Genomic DNA, 24351 nt, shown 5'->3' with positions numbered 1-24351 from the left:
CATTTTCGCTTATTTCAGCGAGCTACAAAATTAATTTGAACGAGATGATTCTTTTGATAAAAGTTTTTATATTCCATCATATTAATTATATTTTTCCTTCACTTATTATTACAAGTGTACATTGTTATCGCGCATTGATCAATATCATTAATAGTGTACTTTTAAATGTAATTTGAATTTAATTCTAATTTTATTCTAACTTTTGCAAAATTTTGGAAAAATTTTAAAATTGTCCTGAATTACAAAAAGATAAAAAAAAGAGGAGAGATAGAGGAAGAATTATAAGAAATAAAATTAAAAAATATATTATATTCCTAAAATTTCTTTAAACATAAATTTATTCTAATTATAAGCTAGCATTTTGATGATAGAAACAACATAACAAAAATTTTTGTAACATGTAATTTACATTTGTATGACTCTGAGCATGACTAATAATAGTAATAATGTAAAACTGAATCAGCAACAATGTATGCATTTATGTGCAGATAATAGAGAAGCCTTTTATTTTAAAACTGATTTTAAGATTCTTTAATCTTCGTATTTCAAACGCGATATCGAAGTAGATTGCGTTAAAACGCATTTGGCGACAAATTGTACTGATTACTCGTCACGTAATTATCTTTATCACATTTCCATTTTAAAAGCCGTACCATCTGTCGTAATTTTCAGGACTGCCGCTAATAGTGGTGCTCAATAATTCATTAGACAGTACCTGGATAATTATCGAAACTCTGTTTAATGTTTCAATCGCGTTCTTCATTTTTCGTATTCCTCGCGAACTTTTGTTTCTCCCCGCTTCGCTCCCTTCTCCGTGGGGTCTCCCAATGAGCGTGTGACAAGTCGCGGCAATGACATTTTACTTTACTCGCCGGCTCATTGTCTTGCCATTTCACCCGCAAAATGTCGCGACTCCGACGCGCCGTGCAACGAGAAGCTTACGAAAATGTCATACCTTCGTCTCAAAGTCCCTACCCGCGCCATCCCAGCCAATGTCGTTTCGCATTTTTCGAGCTCACTACGCTTCAGCCTGGGTTTATTTTCAGGCGCGGTTGCATACGTTTCGCGGAGGTATATGCCGCCGGCATGATGCACCTTGCATCCGAGAGGAGGCAGAAAATAAACGGTAGAAGTGTTTCAAATATTTGCCTTTTGGATAAGGCAACCGATGGGTCGGGCATTAACATGTGGATTATTATGATGAAACAAGTGGAAAAATTTTCATCGTGCTTTTTATAGACGCTATATTCTACGAAAAAAATGACCGAGTGATATAAAATACAGCGAAAAATATAAATTAAATTACGCATGTTCACAAAACATGTTAAAATATGAGACTTATAAGTATTATCTTTCGCAATCTCCCTTTCTTTTTATACAATTATTTGAATCGAAATTAGCCATTAAAAAATTTCTTATTCTTCAAAAATAAAATTCGTTAATTGCAATATAAAACTAATTGTGATAAAATAAATAGATTTTATATAAATAGATAGTATCAATATTTGCGTAACAAATTTTTTAAGATAGTATCTTTAATTTAAAAATATGATATTTGTAAGAAATATATTTCTGTTTCGCCAAATTTGTAATAATATTTATCTAATATTAAGACGCAAATTTTTTTAAATAATAAGCTAGATTTATAATAAGCTCAAATTTTCTTATCGAGAAACATTTATAATTATAATGATAACTGACAAAGTACTTGGGAAAATGCTTCAACAGATAGTGCAATTCACCATTATTTCGCGCTTTATCGATTTTTCTAGCGTATCTGTGGCTCTCCGAGTGACGATAAATTAATGTGAGGTGCAATTCCAAACGGTACCGTTAATCCTCCTTATGACGAAGTCGGAGAATGCATTCATTTGGGAATGTCAGAAAAATTACAAAGTTTCTTAATGCGGAAGCTCGACGCGGTGACCTGCGGATGATGTTACAATTTGCTCAAGGCGATGCCGTTTATTTCGCCGACCGATAACTATATTTTATACGTATGCGACGTGGTATAGTTAATGGTAGAATCATTAATCAAGCGATTATGACGTATAGAATGAACCAATCTGACAGAGTAATTTATTCTTTCTACTGAATTTCCCTACTTACACAGGGGCAAAATTTTAAATAGCGAGCTAATGAACCTCCGTCATCCTGAATATGTTCTAAATACCTGTTCTTTTCGGAGAATTCATTACGTTAACTGAAATTTATGCTTCTGTCTCATTTACACTTATTTCGACTACAATTTTGTTACGGCCAGCTAACTATACATTATTCTGATCCTTATTCAACCCTTAACTTGATTCATTATGTGCATGTAATAGCGTGAGATATGAAGCTTACGATCTATACCTACATCTTTCTTTCGTTATTTTTTCATCACAACGTGAAGTAATAATAACCAAATCATTTTTTATCCCACCAACCATTCATTGCCCAATATTCTCCACAGACATTTATCTTGCAGTTTCTTGATCGCTCATTACTCCTGCTGCGTAGCTCGACCAGAGAAACATTGCACGCACGCACCCTGTCTAAAGATTTATTCCTCACGCGAATCTTCCCCAATCTTTTTAGCCTCGGCAAAATAATTTCCGGCGAAGTTGTAATAATACCAACTGTCTCCATAGCTAATTCATCTCAAGATACTGGTACATGTATGATAGTATGTATAATTTATGATATAGAATGACTTGCTGATAATAGAATATAGTGCAAGACTTACTACAATGGTTAATCTGTTTATTTCTTTGTAATGCAATATCTGATTTTTGTTTGTATGCAAGTATATGTACAAGATATATATTTTAATACTATATCGAGTTATGTTATTTTAATTCTGAATAAGGTCAAAATATATTTCTAAAAGAAACTTTAGTGTAACATGTGGAGTGGAATATTACTCACGCTCGTAAATGGATACATTTTTAGACTACCCTTGTGTAGCATCCTAAAATATCCTTCTAATGAATATTTCAGAGGAGAAAGCCATTATCACGATATGTCATTGCTAAGTTTGAGTTGATGGTTTCGGTAATTAGGCAACCTTATTCGTAATTAATAAGCAGTAATATAGATACTGTTCGAATACTAACAAGAATATATTTGTTAAAATACAAGAAGCTTATTAAAACAAATGATAAAATTACATTTTAATGTGTAAATGTTGCTATTTATATTGTGCCATCTTTATGATTTATATATCTTTTTTATTACTATTTTCAAAAATTCAAAACAGAAACAATTTAGCACATTACTGACCACTTAAAAAATTTATAACGTCATCGTGCAAATAATGCAGAAATAAATCCATTGTGCTCAGAACGGCTACGTGTAATCTTATGATAACAAGAAAAATATATTTATAATTTCTTTCGGAACCGTTACAATGCGCTTTTACATGAAAATTTAGAATTATTGATCTCCGAGAAAGTGAGAGATGTCGATTATATCGTTTTCAAACGTATATATTCTGAATTCTTTTTTATTAATTTCAATAATATTAATAATTCTTTATAATTCAAACTCGATTGACATATATATATATATATATATATATATATATATATATATATATCCGTGCGACGATTACAAACTATCAGATAAAAGACCGTATTTTTTTCTATCTCTATTAAGCCAACGTTGGGGAAAATTGAGTTTTTTTATGATCTTTAAAAAAACTCTCACCGGTCGTGCAATAAAATGGCAGAAAAACTACATCCGCCGTGGCTCGCGGATGAATATAACGCTATTGATAGTAGACCACACTCAATCGAATCCACCATCCATCCACGCGATCCGAAACTAAACAACTGTGAAGTAATTTCGCCGAGCCGAATCGTTTGACGTGATAAAGTTCAATTAACTCCGTGCGATGGCTGCATGCACGTGGTTTTACGACAGCACAGTCGCTTCAAATCGGAGCGTATTCGAGGACAAGAGTGGCACGGAGATTCGCCGCGTGCACGGCCACGAGAGAGAGAGAGAGAGAGAGAGAGGGAGAGAGGCAGGCAGGGGAAAAACAGTAAGCGGGATGAAAGGTCGGAAATGGGGTAAGCTTCCTTCCGTAGCCAGCTGTTTTCGTACAAGCAACGACTCTGCTTTGCACGTGTGCAGGCGCGTGTGCAGAAATTCCGTGTATACAGATATGCGTTATTGGGGAAAACGTTACCCCACTTTCCTTGACTACTTCCGCGCTTCATCTTCACCCTTCGATTCTCACGGTTCTCCTCTCCTAGATTACAAGCTGCAGTTGCCGTTGCTGCTGTTGCAGCGACTACCGCATCGTATAATGCGCGTGAGAGAGAGCCCAGCAATACCGAATGAAATTGAAGCGCGTATCCTATCCACGTGCACTCGTGGGAGATGGGGAACGGGATAAGTGGGAGGGTAGCATGAGAAAAAAGGCAAATTGATAACGCGAGTTTCTTCAAATATTTCACATCGATAATATCATTCCGTCGTAATAAGTACGTCTGCATCAAGTGCGGCCAATCGTGTTGAGCATGTTCAACGATGCATGAGTCCATTAGTAGAGGATTGCTGTGTCCGCTTCGTTTGACTGAAATATCAGAAATCTTTCTCGGTGTAACCTGAAGCTCTCAGCAGGCACCGAAAAAGTTACCAAGACCCAGAAACGAATCGGGAGACCTGAAAACCTATTTCGTGAAGTATATTTCTGTATGTTATTATTAATGCATCAGTTTCTTCAAAAATTTTTTGTCGCCTGCGTTGTTTATTCCCACTAGGAGCTATTGGGAAAATGAAATATATAATTCACATAACGTGTATTATAGATTTTTTTCCCCCAAAACTTCTCAATGTGAATAAACAAACGCAGGCTTATATAGGTAAACTGCATATGATCTTCTTTTTTGCCTTAAGAAATTGATTGTATCTATTTCAGGAATCCGAGAATTTTGTATTCATGTGCATGTATTAAATATTTTGTTATTCTCGACGTGCCGTCCACATCAAAATTTATATCATGAATATCATGAAGGAATAAAAAGTTGTTTTGAAAACAGAAAAAGCCTACAAACACAAACAGACTGACAGTAGCAGGATGGCGAATCCTAATAAGAAATCGAGAACGATTCCTAAAGAAAGAAAACAAATGTAGCGACCCAATACTAAATTGACGAAAAAATATAAGACAAAAAGAATTGAAGAAGCGTTTGTGATATCTGAAATAGAAAAAAAATTTTAATATTGATTTATTTATTGTTATTACCATTCTTTAATTGTATATCATTTAATATATATTTTTTTTCTTCAAAAAATAGTGAATAGCTCAAGAGTGTGTAGACGTTGTTATTATATAAGATGTAATTGCGTGTAGATAAGAATAAGACCATCCTGCTTTCAACACGGGAAACAAAACCTATATTATATACAATATCGTACAATACTTGAAACAGTTACTTCAGATGACCGATCGTATAAAAGTACGATCTCTCTCAAGCAGCTATACACGAAATTTGAACTTTACAAGTGCCATCGTCTGTTAGTGAGAACCAAGAAGAAAGTGCCGCCGTCTTTTTCGATTTCGTGCACGAGTATTGCGGAGATAAGTGAGACTTTCAAAATGCATTCTATAGAATATTAGCCATATACGTTTCCCTCTTATAATCTATGATACGAATCTGCGACACTTTAACGATATCGAAACAAATAATGGAACCATTTTGCTGATGCTAACTTTTTAATCTAGTTCTACGAAATACGTATTCGTAGATTAGAAATATCTATTCGTTTCATGTTATCCTACTAAAATCAATCTGCCGTTGAACCAATCAACAAATCGATCGTTGTCAAAAGACAACGGGTTTAATATACTCGTAAAAAAGTGCGCTTGCCTTTTTTGTTGCCAATACTTACAAATGAAATATTGTAAACGTGAATTCCGTGTTGCAATACTTAGCATCCGATATAATGTATATTATGCTAATAAACATTCCGTATTTCAGTATGCGAGCTCGATATTAAGCGCGTATTATAGGCGCGTCGACTTTATATTGCACTTTTATGTAGCATATTCTTGTATAGGGAGAGTATTCCAAGCGTCGTGATAGTATAGCGCACCGACGATGCACCCGAATCGAAGGGTAAATTCAAATTTGCATCTCAGACCGGTATCCGTAAACGGAAGGAAACGCGTTTCCGATCTCGTCCACTTATAATCCACTCCAAATATAATGGTTTCCTCGATCGATGGCGCACCGCACACAACGTGCATGTAACGTAAAGAGCATCTCTCGCTCCGCGCACGACGCGAATTCTATACGTATTTGGTTGGAACAATTAATGCTCTCGCGAGATATTAATATCGGTGGCCCGCCTTCGCGTGCAACAGAGAGTATTAAACCGAGAGAATGTGCGGGATCGTTGGGCGGTGCGGTAAGCTTGAGAAACAAGGGAAGATAGCAGGTAAGAGAGAAGTGATTAAATCGTAACTGGAATTCCGTATTGGTCATTCTCGCTTTCCGCTCGCGTAAGATTAACTTGTCATCGGACAATCACCCACTTAGCTATCCGGCATACAAGACACCAAGGTCGTGCGAGCAAGTTTTGTGCAATATCGCTTATTCGGTGTGTTCCAAAAACTTATCACAAGAAAAGCGACAATGACTACATTGAGCCATTGAAAGATAGTGGCGGGCGCGAAGTGTGAGGCACGAAGTGAAAGTTCGTGTCTGTATACGTGTGTCGGAGAAAACAGAGTTGGCAAGAGGCAAAAAAAGAGGACCGGCGCGAAATAGAAGTGGCGACCCTGACCATTGACGCGCCGTTACTCTCGAGAGGAAATCTCAGCCGACCCGTAGCGCCGGGGTTTCCTCTCCCCCGAGATTCAGGAATTATCGTCGACAAGATCGTAACTCCTCTAACATCGGCTTCTTCCTAGGATATCCGGCCGACTGCCGCTCCGCTCAATGCAACCGCCAGTATCGCGAATAATTAATACTGCGGTTTGTTTGCACGAACAATCACAGGGGCGAGCATGAACGCGACTTCTCTCTCCCGTGTGCTCGCATCAGCGTCGGCTTTCTCGCCAATTCCGAACTATTGACCGCGAGAGAGACATTAGATATGCCAGGATTCTCCGAATGTTAAGCACCTTGATCCAAAGTCCGTCACATTAGAGCCGACGTCAGATATGTGCGGGAAATCGCGCGTCGTGTCGGTAAGGACTACCGAGTAATCAAGGGTCGTCAAAGGATTGTGGAATATTCCGCGTTACCGTGCCTCCCATGGATGCGCAATTTGCCGAATGCTACAGTGAGGAAGTACACAATACGTTTGCAACAGGCCGTAATGATTTCGAGAGTTTGCTCTCTCGGGAGAATATTAGTCGTAAGCGTTGCATTACTCGACGCGAAACAGCCCGTATAAGGTCGCGCTAAGTTTGACGTCTTATTAGCGTAATGGAAAACGGAAACTGAGGACATTATAGATTTGTGATAAAAGCTCAAAATTTCGTAAGACCTTTTAAATCCGATTATATACTTTTTTTTATTAATTCTACGTAATTCGCATATTTACGTTAGCTATAGATATGTAATTGTATCTGATGCGAATACAGAGTCGATGGAAAATTATGCTTATTTCCGACGTCCAATTTCGAAGGAAATAAAATTTTGTCTGGAAAATGAGATTTGTTCGCGGCGTAGCAATAGATGGCACATGACGGTGTATGACCATTTGGCAGCCACGGCTGGCTCTTGCGAGATCAAACTCGTAATCTGATGGGGCAGTTGCAAACATTCACAATATAACATATGGACGTTTTGCCAATAGATGAAAACATGGTGCTTGAGGTAAAAGTTATGCAACAAGGCAATTATGGAAAATTGTGGAATATACAGGTTGCCCCGGCACAATACTACTTTAATGTCTTTTTAGAAATTAATTAATGTTTTAACATAGCACAAGTCTTAATTATATTTTAAAATTGTTATAGAAGACAAAACATTTCGAAAATCAGTTCAGGACGCAAACAAGTTAATAATTTTCATATTTTAGATATAGCATCCTATTCAAATGTCATTTTTTATTATTATATATCGCACAGATATGTTGTATAATACGCTGTGTGCGATTTTGCATTTATTCGGAATAACGGAATAAAAAAGTGCACGTGTTGACATAAAGCTGAAATCATGATTATTATCTAAAGGAAAAAAAATTTCCGAGCGCTAATCTTCACGAAGCCTAACGAGTTTCAAGGACCCAGCTTCAATTAGATTTAGGACCGTAAAAATACTTCGCTGGGGGTGCCTCCTTTCCTTACACTGTTCCCACTTCCACAGGAAGCAATTTTGGCCCTTTAATGAAATTTTAAAATTTGCTGGAAAGTCGGGATAATACATAAATCGTTTTATTTCTAAAGCACCCTTATTTCCGCACTTCATAAGGTACGATAAAAATGAAAATGTTATAGCTGCAAGCACATCGGATGAGCCCTATTTTCTGATAAGATTTAGGCAAAAATATATATTACTTCCTACGAAAAAGGATAATTGAATTTATCTTGTTAATTTTTCAATGTGCTTATTAATGAAACAATTAGCACTTTTAATTTGTAATTTTTTAAAATTATAAAATATGTATGTAAAGCATTTCGTAATCGACTGCAGGATATCTTATAACTTTTAAAATAACTTAATAAAATATCAAATCGAAAATGTTGCTTATATTAAAATTAATTTGAAAAATATTTTTAAACAGTTAAGTTGTTATATTTTATTTTTTTTATTTTACTATTTAACTTTGTTTTACTATTAATTAAAATCTTTTATCTAAGATTTTTAATAAATCAATACTGTTTAAACAAAAAATAAAAAAATTAGAGTTCTTGATAACTTATGCACGTACACTTGCATAGTAAGTCACAGCAAAATTTAATATATAATGGATCACTGACAAGCTGTGTGCATGATTAATCCAAAAATATCAAGTTTGAATAAAAAGTTTCCGGCGATTTTTTAATTATAATCAACTAGGCGACACATTTATATTTGTACAGTACGTTCATGTCAAGATTTAACTCTGTTACTTTATAATTTTATATAAATATAAAATAATACAATCGTTTCTAATACAGACTTTAATGTAATTGATTTGTGAATTGTAGTATTTATCTTCTAATTGTTCTTTAAAAATAATACTTATGTTGTTAATAATTAGATATATTTTATATCTTAACAATTAATTTAATATATTAACAAATATAATACCAAATTAAATACTTCAATTATTTACATCTTTTATTTATCTTTTTCATCTTGTTTTTTAAAATGTATTGCATAAGTATAACGACGATTTCCAAAATCGTTGCTTCTAAAATCGTTCTAAAGTCGACTATAACGCGAAGAAGTATAACATATAAGTGACATGTTTGTTGCTAATTAGGAGAATTGGTGCCATCGTGTACTGCATAACACGGTGCGAGTCGTAACACCTTACGAGTCGTAATAAGACGCTTTATTATTTCAAAGCACCGGAGAATTTCTGAGATGTTTCTTCCCTCTCACAAGAGTCACTATACATAAAATCCACCATTACTCATGTTGCAACTTGAAATATAAATAAACTCGATGTCAGCATCGTCGTTGCACTAACGTACGTTCTCTTTGCGTTATTCGTGTTTAAACATATATTTACGTCTCTCTCCCCACCTCTCTCTTTTCTTTGTTAAAATGATAATACTGCGAGTCCGCTCTCCACTTAATAACATGTCCTATCAGAGGAAATTAATAACTTATTTATAGCGATGTAAAAGGATTACCGTCGGCGCAAAGAACCAATCACGCGATATTGGTTATAACCGCGCCGTATGCGACTGCCATGTGCTAAAACGAGTTACGCTAAAAAGCGTTAATTTCGCGGCGACAGTCGTCGGCATCGATTATCGAAAGCGCACCCCTTTGTGTCCCGTCCGGGCAAAGTGGCACGCGCTTTTTATTATTTTCGCCAAACGCTTTTCGCGAGTATCGCGCCGGCTAACGTGACTCGCCGTTTTCATTTCCGCCAGAGGTGCCGTTGACCAACCGTAAGGATAATGCATCGATTCCGTTCGAACGCGCGCGAACGAACGCCTATACATATATACGCGCACACGCATATATTCCGGCGATGCCGTAAAACAATTTCGCGCATTTTTATCGCGAAAACATTTCCACGGTCGCGAGAGGTTGGCGTTATCTATAAAACTATAACTCCTCCATACGCGGTTTGAGCGCGCGCTGCCGTGCCTGGCAAGAGAACAGAGAATCGAAAAGGGTATTTCCACGAGAAGCGCCCGATCTCTCGCCCGAGAGGAGGATGGGAAATAAGTAGAAAATAAGGGAAGAGAGACAGACGAACGACAGGGAAACGATCGGCCGAAAGACGACGCGACGCGCGACTCGCGACGGCGGGTGGGAGCCTAGAGAGGAGCCGCTTAACAAACTGCTGAACTCACACACACACCCCACGGGATTTTATTTCTACTTAAATGGAGTTGTTCAGATACGCACTGTGATCCTCGCGCTCCAATCCCTCGCTTTGAATTTATTTGTCCTGTTTGTTAACTTCTCCCCGTCCCGTGCAGAACTTTGCGAGCGTAGTTCAGTAATGACGTCGCCGTGCCGCTCAAAGCGTCTTAGTACCAATTTTCTAAATCGCAAATTACAGCGTATCTATGTTTTGGCATGAGAGTAACCGACGTGATTTCGTAATTTAGAGATAAAGATCTCTGTATTTGCATAGTAAACTTACTGCGAACTCTCGCTATCTGATTTTCATCTTATATTTACGGGGCTCTGCCGGCTGGCCAAACAGGAAAATGAAAGCCGCTCATATTAAACTTCCATTAATCGCAAATTGCATAATTTTGATGTAAAATCGATTGGAAATGAGTTTAAAAATTCTTTTTTTTTTTCCCCAAAAATAAAATTAGTGGAAAGTTGAAATAAAGAGTTAACATGTTTGTTATTGTCAGTCAAAATCAAACTGATGAAAATTTCATCAATTTTATCGATTAAAAAAGAAGGATCATTTCGAAATTCGATAGATGATATCACGTTATAATTTATCACGAATGTCTAATGAAATTTGCACGGCCAAAACCCCAAATACCAATCATACGGAGAGACATCAGCGCGCGCAACACGGCGTGCAATTGCCAACGCCAGCACAGCGGAATGTATGGCTGCAACCGCGCGTGGAAATAGGATAGCCGGGGTTATGATGTTGCGTCTCACCTTGTATGGTCCGAGACCCTCGACGATGCAGGTGAAAATGGCTTCGCGACCCACCGAGACTGTGAGATTGTTCAACGGTTGGCCAAACCTGGGTAAATCTGTAACACGTGAACGTCCTCGACTTAAGTATCACGCTATCGCGCGAATGCTCTACGTATAAACGGCGGCATACATACTCTTATACTTACTTACTAGTATACTTATACTTATAGCCCACCTACGTGCGCGCCGAAGTTTGCAAAGTACTCGAGGAACTCGGCAGTGAATAGCGCGAGTTAACGTAAGCGGGTCAAGCGAGGACTAAGCCTGGCGCTTTATAATTCTACAATGTTCTTTGTGTGCTCTCGATTTTGAAAAAGAAAGGCCATTCGAAATCATTGCACGCCGATCATATCGTTGCGCCGTAATAATTTTATTGATTTGCCAAGTAACTCTTATTGGAAATCAGCCGGAAAGACTCAAACAATCGTTTCTATTGCGTTTTTATATAATGGTTCCGAAGATTCAAAATGCAAGTGAGCGAGCAAACTCCCTTTATATTCTGACGGTAAATAATGATATGTTAATATCTAATAATAATTCATAATTAGATTATTTAACATAGATCCATATATAACGATTTTTACTAATTTCCTCACATTTTGCGGTAAAATTTATTACGGTAATGAGATAAACGTTATTGTAAAAATGACAAGATTGTTTGTCCAATATATAACAAAATTCCTTTCATTAAGCTCAGCTTTATAGACGGCCCGCTCATCAAGCTTAGAAACTTCTAAGAGGCCATTAATAAGCGAGCCAATTACTACTTCAAAGAAAATTTTCGAGACGAGGTAGTATACTTACGAAACTACGCGTGATGATACGAAGTAAGTTAGCAACAGTTTATAGATGCATGGTACGTGCATCATCACGCCGTTATAATCCGGAATTTAATGTGTTCAAGTATTTCTCTCACCTAGAGAATCGATATTGTCGCACGCGTTATTTGCATATTCAATATCACGTCAAATATTTAATTCTCCAGATTTTCGAAATCCGAAGAGACGTGATAAATGAATTATAGTTGACAGCACACCTGTTTATAATTTTTTCATGATCGTATATTTTTATTCTCAAAAAATAGTTTTCAAACCAAAATGCAATCGTGTCTTTTTTTCTTACACGTTTGTTAGTTGTATTAGCGCTATCATATTTTGAAATTTTAAACTATGTTTTTCTGCTGTCCTGTGCAAATTTAATAATCTCAGAAATATATCCGATAACTACACTGTTGCAACTGGAATATGAAATACTGGCATTTGAAATGACAGAGGCATTGAAATGGTCGACACATTATCAGAAATATAATATCGTTCGATTTTCAAATGCGTATTCATGTTTCTCTTTAAAAAAAAATCCCTTTGCTAATTGCTATACTACGAATACATCCTTTTTCATCGATATAACAAGCTACAGTAATTATAGCAAAGTCCATTCACCCGCATATTCATAGATGGTTTATTAAGCTTGGTATAAGTTTCATCGTACAGTATCTCGTCGAAGAGTGAGATGAATAAGATCTGTCAATTATTGCGAATTGCTCGATTCATGATCCGCGACGAGGGCTCGTTTACAAGATCAGGTACATTGCGCACGTCTGTCAGTGCAATGAGTGCCCCCATGCATCGTCAGTCACCGTTGCTCATTTACGAATATAGCCGTGCACTAAAACGGTCTCTTAATCTTGTTCGTCTGACAGACAAAACGTAGTCGCTATCGTATATAATTTCAATTTCACAAATAAATCACATTGTAAATACTAATCGCTTGATACATAGTATAAGAAACCTATATGTAATCCTCTCTTGTATTACATGTCAATTCATTATTATCTAGTATATCTCTTAATAGTTTGATGAATTACTTTTATCAGCAAAACAATGAAATGACAAATTTAAATCAATTATAATATACTGCCTAATGAATAATGTTGTATTGTTATTAAGTTTATACAGCTAGATGCTAGAAAATATATTTATGTATATAATTCACGATGTTTATACGAAACTTATGCGAGATGTAAAACTCGACATATTAAGTCTATTTTAAACTATTAAGTTTCTTTCGTCTTCATAAAAGAAGATTTATACTTGTGCGTGCAAGAAGATTATTATACATTCATTAATACCCGCACCCGCTATGTTTTCATGAATTTCGCCATGAAAGAAGTTGCTAAATTAAGATTTTAAAACTCACGGATATCAGTTTCCAATATATTCGAAAGATCTTTACATTTAAGAAAGATGAAAACAACGAGTATTTAATTCAAGCATGCGTGCTATTTATAAATAATAAATTTTTCATTTATAATATTTAAATTAAGAAAAACGGGTAACAAATTTGTAACTTTATTAGAATGTATCTTTTTTCTAAAAGCGACAATCTATGTAAAAGCTTCTTCCTATGTGATATGAATATATGAAGATATGATCTATAACATATAGTCTGATTAAATTCAGCTGACCTATTTTGTAAAATTATTTTACAAAAATATATGAACTTTTGATTTACATATTTCTGCTAATCAAAAATCGTTACATAGCGAAATGTTAAAATTTAAATTGTTGAAAAATAGACGAATATAATTGATAGATATAATAAAAAAATGTTTGTTAAAAATTATTTAAAAGATCCATGGATATAGAATAATATAAAAAAAAAATTGAAAAAATTTGCATGTGAAAAATAACTTAAAAAATTTTTTTCAAATATTTTAAATATTCAATAATTTAAATATTCATTTGAGTATTACTACGAGATATAAATTAAACTAATAAAATAAAGCATTTACACATCTGTATGTTTTATAAAGTTGTATCTGCGTATCAAAATCGATTAAAAATATTTCAAATGTAGTCACAAAATCGCAATACAAAATTCTAATTTTTTAACGCCGGATTCTAATTTATAGCCTTCATGTATGAATAAATAACCTATTTATAATCTTCTTAAAATTTTTGAATTAACTTTTTGATTATCCGCTGAGACATGTAATTAATTTATTTTAACAATGTAATTATCAGAAAATGATAAAAGTCATACATTTTTGCAGAGTCATACATTATTTAAACAAAATACAATACTGTATTTCTAGTGAAAGTGCTTGCATTAGTGTCGTATTTCATAAAGTAATCTTTTAAGTATCGCAAACCGTGAAAGATTAAACTGAAGTTATAAATCATATGTTAATATAGTCCGATTCACGAAGAACTAAAATGAAAAATAATGAGCACACTCCCTCCCTTAAATAGCAATCTAATCTGATTTAATGGTAAACCGAGTAAATGGAAAATAAAGATCGGCACGCAAAGATGTTCTGGATCGATAGTATCTCGGTAATCGAACTGAAGCTAATTATTCTGGTAAGAAACAGATACAAAATATATTGCAAGTCGACGAGACTGCTTAAGATATGCAATGTGCATTGTAACACAGTTTTAATTAAATTTAAATCTCTCGTTTACGTCGGTTACGTTCCATTCTATTCCATATGCACATCAACATAATGTTGCTGACAACAATGTGCTTTTTTTCTGTACTTGTAAAAAACTTTTGTATCTTGGCAAGCTTCATGTAAAACAGTTATTTATAGAAATTTTTGTTAATATAAAAGATCCCAAAAATATATTTCTCAAAGTATGCATTCTAAAGATAAAATATTGGCAATGTTGCAGTTATTAATAAAACACGAATGATGATATTTATATTTAGAATAGAAATTGACTAAAGAACAGTATTTGAAGATATGTCAATAGGACAGTCAAATTTCATGAAAATTATATAAAATGTGATTTATCTATATATCGATTTTAGCTGCAACATAAAGACGCTGAAGACGCATATATATATCTTGACATCCTTTCATTTTTATCTGTCATTTTTATCTTATTGATTTTTTACTGATTTTTTTTTTTATCAGGTCACATGTCTAAAACCAGTAGCGGAGTATTCTTTAATAATTCGCGTATACTAATTTAATGTATTCCACTTAAGTCGCGCGATACGCTCGAAAACTATATTTGAGAGCATGTGAATTTCTGGTTTGCCTTCATACGCAGACCGGCAAAGTCCAACATATCCGAATGTGTAATCTTCAGTCCAACCCGGGATCTATGTAAATCCAGATGGAAAGATCCGTACGCGCGAAGAGGGCAAGAGAGATAAACACAGAAGGAACGGACAGAGGGGAACCGGTACAGAGAGAGGAAACGATAGTGGATAAAACGAGTTCCGAATCCCCGCACGTTCGCGTATTACCATTGATAGAGGCATCAGGGTCCCTCCTGAAAATAAACGTGACGTCTCCTATTTAAGATCGAAGGATCAATACCCGTCGCGATGACCCGTGAAACGGTTACACCCGAACGCGCGGAACCAAACCGTTTCCAGAATTATACTCATGAACAATGCAAGAGTCGGCGGTCCCTAATCGAAGAAGTAAGCAGGCAGGCAAGCAAGCGCCACGGCGCGTATATACGCGACGGCTTCACCCGAGCCGAGTGACAGCTTCCGGTATCTCTTATTTCGGGCACAATATCCGACCACGAAGCTCATCAATCCTGCGTGTCGGCGTGGGCTACGGGCCAGAGCTGCACACACGTATGAGACAAACTTGCGCGTATCTGGTAACTGGAAATTGCGCGATACTATCTATCATTCCTTCATCCTACCGTAAAAAGAATACCAGATTCCGTGTATTTCGAGAATGTAATATGGACCTTCCCCTCCGCGGCCGTGCAGCCGGGATTAAGGCTGTCCTTATATTTCTATTGTGCGTAGATAAGCGAAATAAACATATATTGAATTATGAATCAATCAATTTTTGATTGATTCGCACATATATGTAATTATATGCGCGCGTGTAAGTATAGTAATATAGAACTTCAATGAACGCTACCTAATAGTAGCCGAACAGGTATAAACATTGAAAGCTATCTGATTTTATACTGCTTCATTTCCATTACACAAAATATAAGAGAATAGGTAGGCAATAAGAACACAAAAATTAGAATTCTCCAACTTTAGGCTCCAACTTTAGAATTTGATACGCAAGATATGATACATGTCTATACGTATAGTATATACCTACACAACGACTTATAATAGTTAATAATTTAGAATATTAAATTAGATTGGAATATGATATTCTATTAACATATATATATATATATATATATATATATATATATATATAATTTCACATATTGTATATATAATATATAAGGAACTTAAAGAATCAGAAGGCACATACATATATGTAACTAATTATATCACAGATTGTAGATCATCTAAAATGGTATTTAATATAAGGAATTAGGGCGATAAAAGTATGGAAGAAATTGAACTGTTTTAGCTGTATTCGAAGCATACTCAATTATATCATGTGACATACGCGTTAAACTTATTGATAAGAATATGAATTTGAATTCATGAAAATCACATGTCAGATTGTGTAAAATATTTTATACGCCACTTTATTTCATTGCAAAAGCCATTTCCTAAATAAGGACATTATTTCGGTTTTACATTTTTATAAAGCAATTAACTTTGATGAAAACATTTTATCATTAAATTACAGCGCCGCGTCTGTAACAGTATTCATATGGGCGCGATGGAAATTTCTATTTTATCGTGATAAAAGTGCTCATATTTCATTGGAGTAAATTTGACCAACCAACAGTATGAAGCAACTACGGTTGTGGCCATTGTGTACACATCGCTAATAGTAATGCTATTAACATTTGCACGTAAAGTACATTTTGTCATTCTTATGCAATTATATGTTACAAATCTTGGCTTGCCGCTATATATAGAACTATGTGTAGTTGTACATATGCATATTACGTGCGTGTGTGCGTGCATATGTAATTTATGCATCATGTACGTTTGATATCAGATGTTAATGTGACGAATGGCTATCAAAAACTTTTTTCATCTTAATGATTTCGAATTATATTATACGTTATATCTTACAAAGATAATACGTATAACTCAAAGGCTAAAATATTTTCGTCAACTTTTTTATGTTTAACCTTTTCTATCCCTCTCTTTTCCTTCCTTTCTCTTTCTCTTTCTTTCTTCAATTAGGTAATTTTTATAAAAAAATTAAACCTTTAGCTCACACACTGGGGCCGTTTCAGACCCCACCACTGAAATGCTTGTTGTGAGGAAACTATTGATTTTCTTTACTTAAAAAAATTCCAAGATAGTTTTTGAATGTTGTTTTAACAAATGCCATAGGTTATTTTAATAAAATGTAATATTAAGTATGAAAAAAATTGGAGAACGCAAAAGGAAACGAAAAAATGACTGTTTTCTCTCAAAAATTCATAACTCTTATATTGTAACTCTTCCATTTTTAGTACCATTTTCTTACTATAGGAGGGCTTAAATTAAAGCTGAATTAGACTTGAGCGTTTAATACCCCACAGTGCCAGCTAAGGGTTAATAATGTACGCACAAATAAAATATGCAACTTATTTGAAAATATAAAAAAAAAACGCGAAAATACTTTGGCTAAATAAATAACTTTCAACTTTTAATTTAAATAAAATTTCAATAAAATTATTTACTTATTTGCAAGTCGCATCCTGTCGCATAAAAAAACAGTTTGTACGAAAAAGTCGATGGTTATGTAGCCAAAGTATTTTCGCGTTCTTTTTATATTTTCAAGATGGTATTTAATTCAAAGTATCGTTAATTGTTTAGTTATAACGGGCACAACAATATATGGTACATGTATGTTTAGATCTTTAGATGTAACTTTGCATATGGTAAAAGGCAATCGGTCAGCGTCGAGGAAAATAATCGGTAAGCAACAGTGAATATTGGATATGTATCATGAATAGCAAAATTAAAATTAACGAAGTATTTTCTTGGATGTTAAATAATACTACAATATTCATTTATTATAACGCAAACTCCGTGGCTGGCCCGAAGTAGCTTTATATTACGATACGCTATTAAACTTTGCGACGATGATAAATAGCACAGCAGATATTTGAAAAATGTAAAAAGCGATGCAATAACAGTTCACTTAAAAAACGAAGGATATCGTACTTCAAAATAAGTAGAATCGTACTTCAAAATAAAATTCTATAATTTCTTAAACGTTCACTTAAACACGTTTATAGTGGAAATTCTACAGTTCTAGCAAGAATTTTCAAACCGACGATAAACCGATTGTCGAAAAATTATGGTAGTCTAAGGGGTGATTCCCTAAGGGGGATTTTCGAGAAGCCCACGTTTATCGACGCGGGTATAAAAATTGTTTAGTATCAATAATATCGTTACGATTTCGACGATCGCCCAAGAAGCGAGCACAGACACAGTACTTCACTTCGTTGTTTGCCCCTGAGGCTATTGGGATTCCATGAAGGTTTACACTCACTGCGATCGCGGGCTGTTATATAAATCGTATCTCTGAAATTGGAAAACAATCTCAGTCGGCGTGATTCCTTCACTCTGCGGCAAAATCGCGTCTCCGGAGCACTCGGAGAAAAGATGAAGTAGTCGCACTTCTTTACGTGGTGTGGTGCACTATTCGTCTCATAACATCATGAAAAATATCTCAAAAATATATACGTACCAACATGAAAATCGGAGATGAAATTTGACCGCATGGCGGTTTGTACGTTACACGAGATGGAATTGTTACACTGATCGGGCTGATCAAGATACGAGAGAGAATCAATTATAGCCAATATTGGTTCGTTAGTTCATACCTGATTAATGAAATAAATTATTTTTTTCAATATTATTATCGAAATATATATATAAATATATGTGTTGCAATAAGAATTTTAAATTTTTATTGATAAATTAAATTTATTTAAATATAATAAAAGTTTTTAAATATTATACTTTAATAAATTTATAAAGATAACCCGAACACGCGTATAAATAATACAATATATTTTTTGTTCTCTCATATAAAATATTTAAGATATTAATTAGATTAAAATATTTAATTTGAAAAATGTAGTTGCTTTATTCCTGGATGTATATAAATAAAACAATAAAAAATATTAGAGTAACGAGTTAAAAAGATAATAAATTCACGAAATGTAAGACAAAAAATATCACTTACATTTCTTACATTTCCAAATCATAAGGTAAATATCCGAGCGATTTAGTTTCCCTAATGAAGTTAAACATTTCTAGATCCTCACGTGTTAGAGTCAACGATTCCTTTACCCGGACTCTCGTTAAAGCAATTGGCCATTTACTGCAATCCCCGATAGCTCTCGTCTTTATCCGTACATCACTTCTTTAATGATTTTATTACGCCTTTTCTCTCACACACAAATCCTTGTTTAATTCCTCGTGTTACCGTCTAATTCCTCGATAACGGAGGAAGGATCGGGCGCCTTCTCGGAATAACAATGGGCATTTCCTCAGTGTCCTCCTTCGCGCCAAAGCACGTTCCACGGTTTAATTATTTCCAAGTGCGATCTTCGCGGCGCTGCCGGCAGAAAAGTTAGAGAGGGACACAAAGACGCCCCGGAAATTTACCCGCTGCGTATAACAAGCTAAACGGTTAACGGTTCTTGGGAATATTATACGCAAGATTGTCTCCGTGCTTGCGTGTCCTTCTACAATGCTTCCTATTATCCCCGCAATCGTAGCAATTTCGAGCAGCCGTAGGTTCCCGGAATTATCGTCACGCGAAAATAAATCATTTACTTTCCTCACCGACAAATTCTATTGACGCTCCAATATTTCATAAGGCATTTTGTCACATTAACGGGGTTACGACGGTACAGTGCTAACTTTATCTTCGTTCAATTATTAACATTTAAAAAGCAAATCGTGAGATGCTCATAAACATTTATATTTGGAATAATTCAAACGTGCTATTCGTGCAATTTTTTCTTGTTTTGAAAATATATCATATAAAAGTAATTCTCTGAAATTCAATTCGATTCTCGTTTAAAATTTAAATCGCTGAAGACAAAAAATAATGATCAGTTTTTATTAACAAGATCATATCTTTGATCTATTTCTACTTTTATCTTCACTTTTATCTTATTCCTGAATTGACCATATCCTCTTTTAACGTGTGTAGTACAAAAATATACTCAGTCAACAATCTGATTAACGGTGCGTAATTTATCACTAAAATCTGATTCAACAATTCATAAGGCTTCGTGATTATATTATCTGCCTCTTCGAGCGGCGCTCCTCTGTCAGGAGATAATTAGCGCGATTGTGAAGTGACGTTCTGATACGTTTTTCCTGGTAATTAACGACGAATAATTTACGCGTCCCGGCTTTGCACACCCGAATGAAACAAGGGTCTGCTCAGATAAGCGAAAAAAGGTATCAGAGATTTTCGATCTGATACGGTCGCAGATATAGCAGAAAGTCACGAAGCGGTTTCATCACGTGCTGGTTCGCCACAAATGGATGGAACGGCGCGTGAGGACTGATCGCGTATACGTCACGACGACATAAACTGGAAATGCGTACTCGCGCGACGACAGCGATTTGCGACGGCAGCGTGTGTATACGCAAATCAGATTAATTAACGAATAAACGCGTGGGCAAAGGTGAAAGAGGACTAACGAATCTAGGCACGAATCATCCCGACTTTGATAAGGTCGCAGGTCCGAGGGATCGGGACTCGCAGCGCGAATCATCGGAATACGGATCGGAGAAGCGACCGCGCGCGCGCGAGAGAGAGAGAGAGAGTGATAGTAGAACGCACGCCAGGAACCTCAAGGCATTAAACCAGACATCTCGTGTCCCATAAACCCCGGACTTTGATCCTAATCCCAACTAGAACCTGAGCTGTCGTCTGCTTAATCGAGTTCAGCCGCTTCGGATCCACTGCGTAATCGGCGCGCGAAACTCATACCTGATTATGCTGCCAGCTATTCGCAACGTTGTTATCCGTAGAATCGTGTAATAAACTTGGCAACGCGAATAGTTTGAATCGTTGGCGGTTATTCACCGAACGTATAGCGGCGCTGATAAACGGGACGACGACGTTCTACGTATCCGTCCCGCTATTGTTAGGGCAGGAGCTTTAAGAACACGCACGACACTTGATCCTAGATAGACAAAATGGTTTTGAAATCGGCGTCAAGGCCGACAAATTTGATATAAATTTCATTATTCATTAATCTTAATAATCTATAATAATTAATAATATATGAAGCTTCAATCTTCTATAGATATTAAATTTAATTGATCTTAATTCTTCACGTTAATGGCGGTATTATCCGCATGTCTCTGTACTATTATGCAGATATCCTTAATTATGATAACTGAACTTACTCTTCTCTTTCTCTACGAAATTCACCCACAAATAAGAATTATACACGAGCATTTACTTGTATAATTCTACCACCTACTTTATATGTACATACATGATTGTTCACGATTAAAAGACTCGACGCGACTACATGATATACAATATGCATCCTTGATTTATTCTATTACACACAATTAATGCGTGAAATGTGATGTGTGCTTACCTAAGTAGGTCAGCTGAAATAATGCCGCGCATGATATTTTTAAACACAATTACAAGTTAAGCTGTCAATAGTATTGGCCCACTTTGTAAATATCGATTTTGATTGCATTTTTTATTTCTTCTGAAATCCAGACCAATTAATCAAAAGTCAATAAACGGTTTCTATATAAAGAGAACCATTGTTTGCATGTTGATATCATGTAAATTAGCTAGCGGCTCAACTAAATTTTCCTTCGCGGGGCGCTACATTTTTGATAATAAAATGTTCTACATAAAACGCGGCCAATCCACGGTAAGCACCGTGGTTCGTACGGTTAAACTTTTGCAGATCTCGATTATTTTTTTAAAAGAAAACCACTTTTTCTCTGACCCAAGGCCGCGAAAGGTGCTAGTGGAACGAATAAACATAGCGGCGGTAACATAGCGTGTCGCGAAGTCCGCCGGCATCAAAAGTATGCCAACGTCGTCACTTCGTTCGGCATTGTTCTCGGCTAGCACCGATAGACGTCGTAACTATAATCTATAACACTCCAAGAATACGCTAATTAACATCGGAATGGGCAGGGAAGCGCGGCTGGCGGGTGCGTTTTCGTTGCGCCAGCAATAAATCCAGGAAGCAGATAAGCGTTATCGCGGTCTTTCGCCAGCACCTATCTGCAGCAGTCGTGGTTTCCCTATTCTCGAACAGACACACGGGAGGCCACCACACCACGTAACGTGGTCGCCATTGCGGCCATGATAGACGATTCATCGATCGGTGGCTTACCAAGATCGAAACGATCGAAGACTGCCCGGTTACGTGCAATAGCGATATCACGGAGTTAGACGAGTATGTGAATTGAGCATCTTTTACCAGTACCAATTTACTTTCGACGGATGACTTTAATATTTTATACTATGAAACTCTCTGGCGGTTAAATAAGTGGACCGTTTTTTTTTTTTTTTTTTTACATATAAGGAACATTATAAAAATGCGTTTTTATTCAATGTATATTTTTTTAATTTAATTTATATATTGACAATCTCTGGTTATATATGATATAGATTTTATTTGTAATAAAAATAAATAATGCAGATAATGTATAAATAATAACAGAAGTAATTTGAGCAAGTCGCTCAGATTCTGTCAATTTTAGTACTATGCTAAAATTTTCGTTCCTTCATGCCCTACAGGTTAAGTAAAGGAAGTACTACACCACCAGAATTACTAAACTTAGTAATTTTACCTAGTCCGGTGATTCTGCACAAAAGAGTACATTCATCTACTAAATGTACTCTTTCAATAATTAATTTTTACCTTACCCCGTATTATTCAGGAAAACTCTTAGAAACTTCATTAATCCCGCCAAAAACGTATATAGTAATAGACTGTATCGCGAGAGAAATAACTACTTGGTAAAATTTGGCAATTATTTTCCCGACAAAATTTTTTTTGTCCGTTTTGAATATATATTGACGTTGTACCAGATAAAGGTGCATTATAAATTGTTCTGCATTTCATTAGCTTATATAAAATATAGGATATAAAATTATGAGATCCAATCGTAATACTTGTAATACAAAATGCTGAATATTTCATGATTTATTTCGTTTAATGTAATAATCAAAAGTACATTTAATTACCTTTAATTTGTATTCAGATAAAAGCGCAAAATTGATGCAATTGACAGTTCTCAGAAATCTATCTTGTAACAAGTCTTTCGATAATATAATATTAACATTAATATTAATTCTAAGACTGGATAATTAAAAATTTATAATTCAACTTTATTGTTAGACTATTCAATATAAATAGAAGTATTTGTAGCGTTGCATCCGCAATGTTCAATGACTTTAATCTTATAAAGAGACCATTTTTGTAAAATCAATACAGCGCTACATGAAAATAACATTCAATAAAAGAAGCATTGTATCTGAGTGAACGGCATCAAAAAAGAAGAAAAAGAGGATTTAACATGATCCGCTATATCTGATAAATGTGTCGTAGTTGGATTATTCACACGTCGAATTATACATACACGTTAATAGTTGTTATAAATTATAAATTCCATGTTATATAAAGCTTGTTATTAAACGTTCATATTAATCTTATTTGAATTGCTAGCTTTTTTATATTCAACGCGCAAGTGTATCGTGAAAAGGGGCTGTAACAATTGTATTCATATTACTGTATCGTTGACGATTTAAAAGTTTAACGCGATATTTATATAAAATGATATTTCTAGAATGCCTTTTTAGAAAAATATTCCTACAATGCCTTTCACACGGATCTGTTGCAATCACGATCGGCAAGTGCAATCAGGATAAGGTGCTTTCAGAATTGACCCATCACGATACGAGGCTTAATTGTTGGCAAAATGAATTAACGGAGTGCATGCAATGCGCTTTAATTTATTCACCATTTATCCACGTACAACTATTTCCGGTGCAGCGACTATAAAGTATGTTGCTTCAGAACGAACGATACAACACACGCTCTTATACACGTACATACGCGCGCGCGTGCTCGTCATCAGGTCGAAATGCCTAGGTATTGCTAATGCAATTACGTAATTTACTAATGAATATCGAGGTCTATTGTTT

General features: G+C 35.4%; 1 protein-coding gene across 1 annotated transcript in view; it reads right to left on the bottom strand.

Moving 5' to 3' along the window:
• The window catches only part of LOC143905497 (protein amalgam), a 91472-nt gene that overhangs the window by 48541 nt on the left and 18580 nt on the right, over positions 1-24351 (bottom strand). The window contains exon 2 of the mRNA XM_077420943.1: positions 11247-11344. Within this exon, the coding sequence (XP_077277069.1) occupies positions 11247-11344 (98 nt within the window). The remainder of the gene's footprint in view (positions 1-11246; positions 11345-24351) is intronic.

The sequence above is a fragment of the Temnothorax americanus genome, unplaced genomic scaffold, assembly GCF_048541705.1.
Source record: "Temnothorax americanus isolate GAGA-0224 unplaced genomic scaffold, ASM4854170v1 Scaffold62, whole genome shotgun sequence".
Classification (NCBI taxonomy): domain Eukaryota; kingdom Metazoa; phylum Arthropoda; class Insecta; order Hymenoptera; family Formicidae; genus Temnothorax; species Temnothorax americanus.
Note: the sequence above shows the minus strand (reverse complement) of the source record. Positions and strands in the feature narration are given on the sequence as shown.